General features: G+C 39.4%; 1 protein-coding gene across 3 annotated transcripts in view; it reads right to left on the bottom strand.

Moving 5' to 3' along the window:
* Positions 1-12,645, bottom strand: part of cdh8 (cadherin 8) — a 99,303-nt gene extending 86,658 nt beyond the window's left edge. The window contains exons 1-2 of one of the 3 annotated variants that reach the window (XM_029767082.1): positions 12,393-12,645; positions 9,648-10,112 (exon numbers count right to left, since the gene is read on the bottom strand). In XM_029767082.1, coding sequence (XP_029622942.1) covers positions 9,648-9,902 — 255 coding nt within the window. In that variant the 5' untranslated portion in view covers positions 9,903-10,112; positions 12,393-12,645. Of the gene's footprint in view, positions 1-9,647; positions 10,113-12,021; positions 12,202-12,392 lie in introns of those variants that run through there. The other 2 variants (XM_029767080.1, XM_029767081.1) reach the window with 2 other exon arrangements.
* Positions 12,646-15,121: the final 2,476 nt, after the last annotated feature.

Genomic DNA, 15,121 nt, shown 5'->3' with positions numbered 1-15,121 from the left:
TGAGGCTGCAGCTGGGGCAGGCAAGAGGAGGAGATGCCAATTCTGCCCCCCAAAGAAGGACTGTAAAACAAATACTATGTGCTGCACATGTGAGAAATACATCTGCAAAGTCCATGCACACACACTTGCATACTGTCCTACATGGGCTAATTAGAGTTGATTGATTTATGTTCTTCACTTTTGTATCTATTATCTTATCTTATTTTATTATTATTTATTGTTGTTGTTTATACACTTTGTGGGTGGGGGAAATGGTTAAAAAGATGGGAAAAGACTAGTATTTTGTAGTTGAATTCCTCATTGTACATTATATAAGAATATATCACTATGTTGCCAAAAAAGTTCAAGACTGTTATTGTTTCCCTTCAAAAAGATTCTTAGGCTTTAAAAGTGCTATCTCTTGCAAAATTATATTTACACCTATACAGTACCTTTAGCAATAATAATAATAATAATGAAAATAAAAATCTCATTGATTTATCAAGACCAGTCCCCATGCTTGTCTCAGAGCAATGTGAAACGATGTTGAAATAGCTATTGCCATTGCTTCAAACTTCAATATGCTTTTTAAATAAATAAGACCTACATTACTTTTAACAGCACATTACTCAACACTAGTGAAACTTATTTCGCCTACAGTAGGCCTACAGTATATCGAAAAATATTTTTATCAATGACGTGATTCTCTGCCAAAAATGACATTTAGAGGATTGGAAGATTCTAAATGAATATCTAAGGGGAATTTTTCGATAGGGCAAATCTGGTCTGTGAGAATATCTAAGGGGCTTTTATATAATTCTAAATTCATTAATAATAAAAAATAATCACTTTGTTTAAAAATTAACAATATTTTGGAGATGTTTTTGTTTTCATTTAACCTAGAGTGAGCGAGAAAAAGGCCATTCTTGAACAGGGGGTTAAGACATTCTCACTAATTTGTAAATAAAGCGACCCTCACAGGTCTCCTGGCACAGGTATCGAACCGGCATCTGTAGCAACGCAGTTCGCACTGCGATGCAGTGTCTTACACCGCTGCGCCACTTGCACAAAGTACCAAAATACAGAAAGGTGTTGGAAAAGGTATATTGTCCTTCTAATAGCCCATAATGCGCTATTATGGGCTATTAGATGGGCCATGGGCTATTATTATAATGGAACATGTATATATACTATACATGCTGTCCAGGTTAGGATAACCAAAACATTTATTTATTAAAGACTATCACAAAGAATGCTGGTACTTATTTATTTTGATCCAAAGCCATGAATGAGTGAGTCGCTCAGCTCTATGTAGGTGCCGGGCTATATGACTGTGCCATCAACTTGATTATATATAACGATATTTTGGAGATTATTTCGTTTTCAAAAAACCCGAAAGTGAGCGATTGTAATCTGAATAAAGGCCAAAATAATATGTGTAAAGGGCAAAATATTTGTTTCTGTTTTTAGAGGGAGAGAAACACTGGGGCAATTGTGCACTGCCCTAAGGGACTCCCAATAATGGTCAGATGTGACACATAATAAAAATAATAATAATAATAATAAATGCTAAAAAAAGTTTTTTTTAGCAATTAGGATATTTGAGTTTAATAACAATGTTTGTTGCATTATTTGTTCTGTCTTTTCTGGTGGATTAAACTGAAAATGCAACCAATCACAGCCGGTTGTGATACAGCCAACCTAACTAAGAAATACATTTGAAGAATTCTCCCCCTACCCTCCTTCTAGGCAAGTCTATTGTCCTGCTAATAGCCCTGCTAATAGTAAGCAAACATTTGTTTACCTTCATTAGCCTACTATGTTCCAATATTTCTGTCATTCAGTGACATTTATTCCCATAGTAATTCCAAAGTTTATCCAACATTGAGGTTTCATGAGCTTGCCCACACGCACTTTAAACATTTGGATAATAAAGCATTTTGAAGATAGAAGTGGCCTGCATTTCTTTATTAGGCTACTGTGCAGTCTGACAAGTAAACATAGCATACAGTACATACTGTAGTAAACATGGTAAAGTGTCTAATTCCTTACATAAGTGAGAGCAGGCCATGTCCAGACTTTCTCGTGACCTCAAGTACTCATTAACTCTGTCTTTAATGCTTGTTCGGGTTGCATCAGTCATGGACAGAAACGTCTGAGACACAGTATTAATGAAGAACACCCGGAGGTTCACTGGTAAGCCATATCTGCCTCGGGATCCATCCCAGTTGGTATTCTGTGTCCACTCATGGAATATCTTCAGTTACACATCCTTGGAATAGCAGAACAGCATAACAGTCCGGACGGCCCTTGCTGTGCCTGGTGAGCAGTTGGTCAAGTTCTGTTGTCAGAAGAGGAATGGAAATGTCAGGGTGAACCAATGACCTGACGAACCCACCAGGTATGTTGACTCTGCCTATCAGAGGTAGAGTTCCAGAGCTCACAGGTGTACCTGGCATGGACTGTGACTCCATTTCGTTCCTCGCCCTCTTCAACGCGTCAATCTCCTCCTGACTCTCCGCCAACGCCACCTGACTCTCTGACAATGACGAGTGACTCTCTGCCAGTACCGCCTGGCTCTGGACCAATACATCAGCTGTCGCCCGTATCTCTGCCCTCAGAGAATGTTTCTCTTTCTGCTGGTCTGCTTTCAATGACTCGATCTCGGTCTTCAAAGTCTGAATCTGATCCATGTGCACCTTCATCAGATGAGCAGAACGGTACCGCCCTGAGCCCCCATCGATTACAGTGGCCTATGATAGAAACGGTAGATCAGTTAAGAATTAAAAGTGACTCCAACACACAAATGCTGAGTAAACATTTTAAGAATCTAGCAAAACTAACCACTTTCTTGGCAACCATGCATTTTTCGGTGTGGCCCGTTGTCCTGCCCTTGGTCCACTGATCTCCACGGAATATTGTCGGCATGGCTGTACGCTCTGCAAAAACACATTCAAGTTTTTACAACACAAAGTTTTTGTAAAAAAAAAAAATATTTAACCCTTATTTAATTATTGATTATATAACACAGTATGCCTACACATTGATAGGCTATATAAATTTTTTTTAAAGAAAATGCACCGAAACCAAAATACCTTGTTTTGGTGATCCCCTCATTCCGGCTCATTTTCAAGTCCTCTGGTGGTTATGGTCCGAACCCTGGAACGGGTAGCACCATAGAAAGAAGCTGGCTTACTGAAAACAATGTCCATTTTGTCTGTTCTCTTTGCTCGCAATGTCTTATTTTTTTATAAACATCTCGTTTTTGAATGGTAACTGTGTTAAGGTGTTAAGGGTGGAGTTTGGGGCGGGGTGAGGAGTACTGGAAAGGTACTACAGTACACTGGTGAAAAACAAGTCTTTGAAAAGAGGTTTTCAAAATGCATCCAGCTGTCCATCATTACCGTAAATAAAAAGACAGCATGTTGTTTACATCCTGTTTACATTCTTTATTGCAACCACAATATCACAAATAATTTGTATCTACCTTTCCAATTACTTTTAGTTTGGGATTACAAATGTGCGCTTTCATGTCATTTTTTGTTAAATCCAGTTCGGATTTACAGTTGAAGTCGGAAGTTTAAATACATCTTAGCCAAATACATTTAAAATCAGTTTTTCACAATTCCTGACATTTAATCCTAATAAAAATTCCCTGTTTTAGGTCAGTTTGGATCCCCACTTTATTTTAAGAATGTGAAATGTCAGAATAATAGTAGAGAGAATGATTTATTTCAGCTTTTATTTCTTTCATTTCTTTCAGTTTACATACACTCAATTAGTATTTGGTAGCATTGCCTTGAAATTGTTTAACTTGGGTCAAACGTTTTGGGTAGCTTTCCACAAGCTTCCCACAACAAGTTGGGTGAATTTTTGCCCATTCCTCCTGACAGAACTGGTGTAACTGAGTCAGGTTTTTAGGCCTCCTTGCTCGCACAGGCTTTTTCAGTTCTGCCCACAAATTTTCTATAGGTTTGAGGTCAGGGAATTGTGATGGCCCTTCCAATACCTTGACTTCGTTGTCCTTAAGCCTTTCTGCCACAACTTTGGAAGTATGCTTGGGGTATTTGTCCATTTGGAAGACCCATTTGCAACCAAGCTTTAACTTCCTGACTGATTTCTGGAAATGCTGCTTCAATATATCCACATAATTTTCCTACCTCATGATGCCATCTATTTTGTGAAGTGCACCAGTCCCTCCTGAAGCAAAGAACTTACTTTGGTTCAAAAAGTGCAAATCAATCCCAGAACAACAGCAAAGGACCTTGGGAAGATGCTGGAGAAAACAAAAGTATCTATATCCACAGTAAAACAAGTCCTGTATCGTCATAACCTGAAAGGCCGCTCAGCAAGGAAGAAGCCACTGCTCCAAACCGCCATAAAAAAGCCAGACTTCGGTTTGCAACTGCACATGGGGACAAAGATTGTACTTTTTGGAGAAATGTCCTATGGTCTGATGAAACAAAAATAGAACTGTTTGGCCATAATGACAATCGTTATGTTTGGAGGAAAAAGGGGGAGGATTGCAAGCTGAAGAACACCATCCCAACCGTGAAGCACGGGGGTGGCAGCGTCATGTTGTGGGGGTGCTTTGCTGCAGGAGGGACTGGTGCACTTTAGAAAATAGATGGCATCATGAGGCAGGAAAATTACGTGGATATATTGAAGCAACGTCTCAAGACATCAGTCAGGAAGTTAAAGCTTGGTCGCAAATGGGTCTTCCAAATGGACAATGACCCCAAGCATACTTCTAAAGTTGTGGCAAAATGGCTTAAGGCCAACAAAGCCAAGGTATTGGAGGGGCCATCACAAATCCTGTCAAAAATTTGTGGGCAGAATTGGTAAAGCGTGTGCGAGCAAGGAGGCCTACAAACCTGACTGAGTTACACCAGCTCTGTCAGGAGGAATGGTCAAAAATTCACCCAACTTATTGTGGGAAGCTTGTGGAATGCTACCCAACATGTTTGACCCAAGTTAAACAATTTAAAGGCAATGCTACCAAATACTAATTGAGTGTATGTAAACTTCTGACCCACTGGGAATGTGATGAAAGAAATAAAAGCTGAAATAAATCATTCTCTCTACTAATATGCTGACATTTCACATTCTCAAAATAAACTGGTGATCCTAACTGACCTAAAACAGGGAATTGTTTGTAGGGTTGAATATCAGGATATGTGAAAAACTGAGTTGAAATGTATTTGGCTAAGGTGTATGTAAACTTCCAACTTCAACTGTATATTGCCCTGCTAGAAACGCTGTTTGCAGAATTCACAGCCTGCTACTCTTGTGAAAAACAGTGTTAAATAATATATCTATGAGAATATCCAAGGGGTTATATATCATTCTAAATTAATTAATAATAATAGCTTTGTTTTAAAAATAATGATATTTTGGATAATTTTACGATTTCAAATAACGTAAAGTGAGTGAGAAACGGGACATTCTTGAACATGGGGTGAGAGATTGCTACTAATTTGTAAATAAAGCCAGTGTGTTATTTAGAATTATTTATTTATGTTTTTAGAAGGAGAGAAATCAAAAGCCCGGTCACGGCCGACACAGGTATTGAACCAGCATCTGTAGCAGCGCAGATTGCAATGCAATGCAGTGTGTGAGACCGCTGCGTCACTTAGGCGCAGTACAACGCAACCAGTCAGGAGTAGGCTACAGTACTACAGCAAGAGACACATGATCCTAACATTTCCACAACATAATTGTAGTCTAACTTTCTCTTAGAATAAAAACCTTAGCGTAACAATGGTTTTAGTAAGTAATACTGACGAGTAGTAACAGAAAAACAAGTGTATTTTTCCTGGTGTGCACTGTAGGACAGAGGAATAGCAATTCTTACTCGATTGTTCTAAATTCAATCACCTTCTTCACCCTCATCATTCATTTCATTGAAATTCAATATTGAAGTCGTGCACAATTATCCGTTTCCATGTGGTTTATGTTGCTCATTCATTTTCAGTTAGAGACACACTAGCGCCTTGGGACCCAAAATCATAATCAGTGCTCTAACTCCCCCTTGCGCTGGTCTGGAGCAATGAAGTAGTGATGCAGGGTACCATAATAAACCTCAAATTACCTCTAAGTCCCGCAGCATAATCGCAAAACATTTAGTGGAGCAACCGCTGTATATGTGTGATATTAATCAAATCAGTTGCTATTGTATTGTTTATTGGTGATAAAGATCAGTCTCCATCTAACCAAAGAAAAGGTAGCAGGGATGTGAGAGGTACGGGATTTATATCCAAGCCCACACTATTGCAGGCCTTGCAGGCTATCCATCTTATGGTGTCAGATATCTTGTTTCGAACAGCAAAGGGAAACGTTTTCTGCCATCAAAAATATATTCAATGTTTTTTTTCTGCATTAATAATCAAAGCCAATTACTCTCTTTATTACTCTCATCCCTCACAATCTTGTAGTATGAATTGTTGAATATTAATGGCTTATTATCAATTCTCTTTGTGCAAAACACAATTGTATCAGAGATAAAAGCATCGGACAATAAGAAACAGGATGAGTCAGGAGCTGTTTCATTTGGATACATCTGCACCTCAATGGGAAGAATGGAGTCCATTCTTAAAAAACATTATAATACATAAGATCAAAGGAAAAGGAAAAGAAAAGTTGCATCAGTGCTATGTGAGATACAACACACTGTGACACAGACTATAATCAATTTGACACTTTACAAACAGAATCTAATTTTGCTTAGGTTGGGAAAAATGTTGACCCACCTCCCACTCCCATTTCATTTGCTTAGGTTGGGAATATGTATCTCTCCTTTCAGTGTAATGTTTTGTTTTGTTTTGTGGATGAAAATGAGTGTGCACTTTGTAACACATAATTATTAAACTCACAGAGTTAAAACTAAGGATGAAAAGTAGAAAAAGTAATCATGGAAACGTACTATCCTGGCTTAGACTAGGATTTGTGATAAATTCAGACAGTAGTCTGAAGAAGAAAATAACAAATAATAAATAAAACGTCATGCCAGAATATACACTTTATGGCGTTAATATGACATTCTAGAATTCTAAATCTAATCTCACACCTGCACTCACATTGCTCTTAATGAGTCGTTATTTTTGGAGACATTACTCAGTCACGGTTAATCTTAAAATCCCCCGCATACCACTTCTACATTGGAGCAACAAGCTTTCACAGCTGTCTCGTCAGCTTCAGTTTTACAGGTACTGCATTTCCTTCAAATGGGAGTGACACAGGTTGACGCAGATCCAGCTCAGTGAATCACAATGTCAGAATGGCGGTGCTGTAAAGAACAGCAAGGATGACGCCGTCACGCATTGTGACCATCTCACACTCCCACACCGACATGCTCACTTTTACATTTATGCTAATAGTCTCCTTCCAATGCCAGCAGGAACTCAAGAGGAGCTCGGTCGCTGACAAGACAGGAGATCTATGTATAATTAAACATCAGAGTGCCGCACAATAAAATGTAAAGGATGGAATGAGTCTAATCTTGGCCTGGGGTTCCCTGATAATCAACCCACAACCACAGACTGCACTGAAAAACTGAGATCTGTATGACCCATTTGAATCACACCTCCCACTTCCATTTGATTTTTTTTAAATTAAGCATGAGAAAGAGAGAGACCGAGTGAGAGTGAGAGAGAGAGAGAGAGAGAGAGAGAGAGAGAGACATCATACAGGTGTAGGATCTTAATTTGACCAGTTTCTCACAACAGGAAAATAATCCTGCAACAACAGGCTCTAATGTGAATTATTGTGTGGATTAAAATGAATGGACATTTTTGTGGAGGTTGATACATTATTTTGTTAGGAAATTAAAACATGTAAGACGCCTTTTTAAACCTTGAATAAACTACAAGTTAGCATTTCCTGCTATGCAGGATATTTCTTGCAACAACAGGGTGATCAAATTAAGATCCTACACCTGTATCTTACTGCAACATCGGACTTATCTTTGCTCTGCCAGCCATGCTCATGAGTACTTAACCTTGTGAATAATAATGCAACTCATCAACACTGTCTTTCAAATGCGAGACAAATCCATCCTCAACCAAACTAACTCCTACAATCCTTGCAATGTCCTTCAACCTACACATGCTAATTATTTTGAGTGACAATGGCTAAATATGCTTAAAACAATCCCCGACCAAGAACAGAGGCTTCATGCACACCTAAAACCAAACAGATTTGAGTGCTAGCCTTATTTTCCATGAACCCTCCTGACAATTTCTATCCAGCAGTGAGACCGACTCTATATGCATGCCAAAAGCTACATCAGTCTATCTCAGAGATACACCTAGGAGATCATTACAGCCGATACAGTGTGTTTGTTTATTTTGGCTCTCTGACGAAGAGCCGTTGGTATATCCGACAGAGGCCGTTTAATTGAGACTCGTGAAATATGAATGCTGCATTTAACGACATGTGTGTGTTCGTATGGTATTTGGAAAACACAGGTGTTAACACTGCATGAGAGCATGTGATTTATTGATATACCTACGTGACAATAATCCCCCAAAGAAATCAAGTTAGAGTGCTAAGTTATGTGACATTCTGCCAAACTTTGGGCATTCAGACAGTACTGTAGGGCTCCATTTTCCACCTCATGAATATTTAGAGACTTCTACCTATCCATGCTTTATAGTACCATGGCGCCATAAATTACAATCAGCATGAATTCCTTCTTTATCACTGTTATGTTTGGCAATGATTGAACCTAAAACGATGTGTTTTACATACTGCAATGGTGGGATAGGGATTGAGATATAGGTGCAGCAATCATTCAAATGATATAATGGCTGCCTTGTCATTTCAGCTTGCCTCCAACTACTAGTAGTAAATATCATGACAGGATTAAGCTACAAAATATACAGCAAGAAATAACCTCATCAGTAAATAGGTAACTGCTGTACGGTATGTGTAAATCATGCTAGTGTGAGGTCAAATATTATCCTTGATGGCATATTCTGGTGCGTGTGCCAGAGTGGTTGGGTAATGGTCAGAGGTAGTAGCTGCCAGGTTGAGACTCCCCAGGTGCGTTCTTGCAATGAGCTGTGAACAAGCTGCTTTGGCTTGCCTTATCAACAACCCTCACTGGGTCCTGGGCCTTGGCCCTGCCACGTCTACACAGGCCAGGTACCAGGTGTCCCTTGTCCTTTGGATTATAGGGCTCTATCAAATTCTCAACAATGAAACGTAGCCAAAAATACCTCTTTTTTTATCCTTGTGTTCCTATGACAAATACTTCAAAGGGAAACCACACCCAATACCCTGGCCAACAAACGAAAGAAAACACAAAATAGAAAAAAAAAGATAGAATAAAACAATGCGTAGATATTTCTACTGTATATATGGTTGTACTGTAGGTCATTCCACTGCAACGTAACGCATCATTAGTTATTCATTTTCACTCTGTTATTCCATATTTCAGGGACACGACACAAAACGCCTCAGCGCAGAATTTGGTAGCTGTGGATTTATTTTTTCTCTCCAAAACCCTGCATGAGATCAGGCCAGTGTCTGTCTCTCTCTCAGCACTAAAACTATCCCACAAAAATGTGTTTTTTTTTTTTTTTAAATGGTGGAGCATTCAAATGGCTGAATTAATGTTTCCAAACGATAAGCAAGCTTAATATACAGCTGACAATTACAGTACTCACCCTGCCAACTAGAATTGGATCTGGTCCAGAGAACTCCTCCAACACAAACATTTGGTTCCAAACCCATCCTCTCTTGGCTCGACTAAGTATTCTTTGTCCTTCGACGAGGCCACGTAGGAGCGCAGTGGAACCAGTTTGTAAACTTTTGGACTGGCTGATGATGGGGGTCATGGATGTATAAGGGACACACGTAATCCACACAAGCAACAGCGAAGTCCACACGTCTGTCAGCATCTCCTCGGACCGTTTGGGCATTGTTATGACACTTATTTTCCCAAGATCAACAGCTCTCCCTTAGATGATAAACTGAGGTTACTTGTTACTTGTTACTTCTTTGAACGTCAGAGCTTGCATTCATTGTGCGATTAAGGTCACTCACATTGCTTCATTTGCCTCCATTGCAGATGGTGAGGAGATGTAGTACTCAATACACCATCCATTTGGTGTTCCAGCAGTGTGAAAGATCTAAAAGGGAGCAAACAGGTGATCAGTATTAATCGTATAAATTACAAGCAAAGTGCAGAATTCAAAGGAAGGAACCTGGGAGAGCAAATCGAGGTCCTCACTTTAGATCAGTGGTACCTGACTTTTTTTAAAGCAATATTTAAGGAGCCAACTCATACAAAACAATCACTAGATTGAGTTGATGATAACGATAATATCAACCGTTTATCAACCAAAGAAAATAAATACATTGCTGTCTGTCATCTCGATGTGATTTTGACATGAGCAGGAAGAGCTGAAGAGTCAGTCCTCTTCATTACAAATGGTATAAAGCATCAGAAAGCATTACCCTGTGTGATCCTGTGATCCTACTCGACTGCTACAATGTAGGGTAAATGATTGTGTCTCTGGTCTAATACATCTGGTCTAGTCTGATACATGAGATTGCCTATCTTTAATCTGATGTTCTGGAGATTATCCTCGAAAGATTTTGAGCAATTACATGTTGGTTATGATTATTGTTTTCATATTACTTTGGATACATGTAGTTACTAATATGCTTTTCAGCAAATACCCTAGCCATATGAAGCAAATGTCCCACATGTCACTGTAATTGAGGCTTGGAAAGATCCCACAGACCAGGTATTCTATTTCAGCAATGATGCAAGTACTTATATCCCTGATGAGATCATGATTGGAGTAAGATGATATAATCTTGTTTATCAACTCATCTACAACTTCTATACAACCAGTGATTGAATGAAAATCTACTATTATTCTGACTGTAAGGAGAGAAATCAGTGTTAGCATTGTGGCACACAAACTGTTTTACAAATATACCATTCATAGTAATTAAATCTAATATACAAGAAACATCTACAGAACTTGATGTTAATTTACTAGAAAAAGTAAAAGAGTGGCATGTTGCAATGTGCATACAGATGCCAATTTTAGTCCAATCATAGAATTCATAGGATTTTTAAATAGCCTATACAGACCAGTGAGAGAATCTTTCACATTATGTCAATTGAAATGAAAGAATATGAAATGGGAAAAGACCAATCATTCTCCTCATTAATAAAATAATTGTAAAAATCCCACGGGTAAATGCACAACCTCAAACACGGTCTGTCCATTTATCAAAGTTGGTCAAGTAAAAAGACAGCAGTGACAGCATTGGAGTTCATACGGATTTCTTGATAAAGGTCTATGTACGACATAGCTATTAGATATTACTAAAATCAACTGTGATAAACAAGTCAGGCATAAAAGCAACGCTGAGTCAAATAACGACATTCACAGACAGTAGACAGACATAATCCCTCTATGAACTGGATGGATTTCATATACCTACTGTTAGTGCCAAGCAAAACATCACAACATACCCCGTGCCAAATAATAATTGAAAATAGTCAACCGTGGTTATTACAGTTGAATATATATATATACACTGCATAAACAAACTTGCCATGTCGTCTAAATTGAAACATGCTATGGCTATGTTAATTATTCTCCCGAGAAGCCTAACAATGCATCTCTATGACTGCTGCCTAATAACGTTCACTTGCTGTTATTGGAATAAAGGGATAGAAACATCAGAAACATCCAAACATTGAAATGATGCTTAATGATGACTGAAACTGCATTGAATTACATGGAGACCGGTGCCGTATTAGCTCGTTGCCGGCTGGTTTCAGCACCACTCGGAGTGGATAGCTCCACATGAGGTAACGTTGGGCTATAACTGGTAGCCTACACGTAGCTTGCGTCGTCGAGAAACAGATTAGTCGTAGGCAATAAACAATTCTGAATAAATGTCCAAAGTGACAACATAACGCCTGGTCAACAATGTTTGATTTTCTCATTCATTTGAAATAGTTGGCAACCACAAAAAAAAAACGAAGACAAGTTGCTAAGTTAAACTACTTACATACTATGGCTTCACTGAAAATGGACAGCATGTCGTCTCAATTGCATTGCCTGGTAGGAAGTTAAGCAATCAACAAATGTAGTTTCCTTTTCTCTCCATCAAAGCGAGGGGGAAAAAAACACGGAGCTGAAAATAGGCTACGACATTGGAAAGCTGCACTTCCTAAATAGTTTTCACATAACGTTAGATAGTTAGCCGGTCAGTTGCCAACCTTTCTTTCGACTCAGTGTGCAGTCCTCGTGCACAAGCTAATCTCCGAGTGATTTTGATATGCAGAACGAGATGTAAACATGCAAAAGAAGATCAAACAAAAGCCCCGTTCTCTCCCAAACATGTTCATGCACCTGTTAATACATTCCCGTGTTACTTACTACAGTATCTCGCATCCTTGTGCTTGCACCATTTCACCCTTTCAAAAATGGATTAAAAGCATTGCAATTGCTTTTCTCTTTTCATTCGAGAGACGTTTACAAAGGAAAAAATAGAGCAAAAAGTGTGAAGACACGGTGGAAATCCTTACAGTTCAGTAACCCCGCAGTGGCACTACTTATTGTAGCTCCGACAGGCTTGCTTGCTGACTGGAAAAGTGAGGAGATGGAGGAGAAATGTTCGGTGTGAAGAGCCTCCCCTTTTACCGCGCTCATTGGACTGATGAAGAGGCAGGTCAACAGCCTCGGAAATGAATGCACGCGATCAGACACTACACAACTTTAATGGTCGGCCCAGTGGTAGAGTATTGTTTCAAAAGATACAATCCATAACCAAAAGTATGTGGACACCTGGTCGTCGAAAATCTCATTCCAAAATCATAGGCATTAGTATGGAGTTGGTCCCCCCTTTGCTGCTATAACAACCTACACTCTTCTGGGAAGGCTTTCCACTAGATGTTGAAACATTGCTGCAGGGACTTGCTTCAGGAGCATTAGAGAGGTCGGGCACTGACGTTGGGTGATCAGGCCTGGCTCAATTCCTCGTTCCAACTCATTGCCACAAAGTTAGAAGCACATAATTGTCTAGAATGTCATTGTATGCTGTAGCGTTAAGATTTTCCTTCACTGGGACTAAGGGGCCTAGCCTGAACCATGTAAAACAGACCCAGACCATTATTTCTCCTCCACCAAACTTTACAGTTGGCACTATGCATCGGGGCAGGTAGTGTTCTCCTGGCATCCCCCAAACCCAGATTAGTCCGTCGGACTGCCAGATGGTGAAGTGTGATTCATCACTCCAGAGAACGCGTTTCCACTGCTCCAGAGTCTAATGGTGGCGAGCTTTACACCACTCCAGCCGAAGCTTGGCATTGCGCATGGTGATCTTAGGCTTGTGTGCGGCTGTCCGGCCATGGAAACCCATTTCATGAAGCTCTTGATGAACAGTTCTTGTGCTGACTTTGCTTCCAAAGGCAGTTTGGAACTCGGTAGTGAGTGTTTCAAACCGAGGATAGATGATTTTTACGCGCTACGCACTTCAGTACTCGGTGTCCCGCTCTGTGAGCTTGTGTGGCCTTCCACTTCTCAGCTAAGCCGCTGTTGCTCCTAAACGTTTCTCTTCACAATATCAGCACATACAGTTGACCAGGGCAGCTCTAGCAAGGCAGAAATATGACGAACTGACTTATTATAAATGGTGGCATCCCATGATGGTGCTACGTTTTAAGTCACTGAGCACTTCAGTAAGGCCATTCTACTGCCAGTTAATCTATGGACATTGCATGACTTTGTGCTTGTTTTTATACACCTGTCAGCAACGGGTGTGGCGGAAAAATCTGAATCCACTAATTTGAAGGGGTGTCCACATACTTGTGTATATATAGTGTATCTGTATCCTACACTGTCTTCAGTCGAACAAAGCAATATAAACAAATGGACTTCAATTAGTTGCTTTACTCCAGTTATGTGAGCTTTTGAAGCATTTGTTGTTGGGTTTTCCTTCCCCATAAATTTTATTAGTGAAATTAAATATATCAATTAACCTGGCTACTCATTTACGTAGGCCGGCAAGGTCACCTGATACCCAAACCATAAAATTGAGAAAGGCACTTTGAAAATTTGCAAAGTGCATGGTGAAAATGCATTTAGCCAAATACTTATACTTTTTAATTTAATGGAAACCATTTCCAGGGACACGTTTGTATTTTCCATAATGTGGGCTTACTGCTGTGTTTTGCCTCAGTTATAGCTGATTATATAGAAATGTGTTTATACAGACAATTTACTTCAAATGCTAATTCATGTCTAAGCCACACTTTCCTTTGACTAAAAACACTGTTCGCTTCAGAAGAAAGGTTACTCCCTCTCAATTATTTGTAGCCAGAGGTGCTGAAATGATGGAGAGAAAAAAAGATATCTTATATTGTTCTGCAAAAAGTTCTTCATCAAAATAACATAAACAATGATTCTCGACAAACAAAACTTGATCTAGATGATATGAGCAGGCTATAATAAAAGGTATAAGCATAAATATATTGTCAAAGAGTAGGTTTTCACTGAAAGGGCCCTCTATTTGCTTGACTAAGGATGAAATAGTCGCTGTACTCACACAATGCAACACACAAGGGATAGTATTGCAATTCTTGTTTCGTGCAAAGCTATTGTCGCATGGAGACAATAGCTGAAGGGTAAAACAACAGATAAAATACTACCACTGCTAACTTAACCACAACTTCTATGATTACTGGTTGTGGTAACGCTGTAGATTGTAATATGCGAATGCTCCATGTTTAATGTGAGATATAGGCCTGTGCACCAGCAGAATAGGTCTGCAGTGTAGTGTCGAGGCGAGAGCCCTCTAGTGTTCAGCAGCATGTTAAACTGCAGCCTTGACAGAGAGACACAGACTGATCAGTCCTTCAGGCCTTCGGGGAATGGGCTTTATTAGTCAGAGAGGATGGTCAGGTTCAACAGACTCTCAGGGACACATTTGTGTTTTTCAATTGTGAGACCTCCTTATTAAAATCTGTGCTGCACATAATGCATTAATGCTGCATAGGCCCTACTGTTCCTCTGATATTCATGTCAGGACTGGGATTACGTTGACACTATTTCCCAGTCTCATTCAATATCATTTATCAATATTATTGGTTCATACTTAATAATAATAG

Source organism: Salmo trutta, chromosome 12 (genome assembly GCF_901001165.1).
Source record: "Salmo trutta chromosome 12, fSalTru1.1, whole genome shotgun sequence".
Lineage (NCBI taxonomy): Eukaryota > Metazoa > Chordata > Actinopteri > Salmoniformes > Salmonidae > Salmo > Salmo trutta.
Note: the sequence above shows the minus strand (reverse complement) of the source record. Positions and strands in the feature narration are given on the sequence as shown.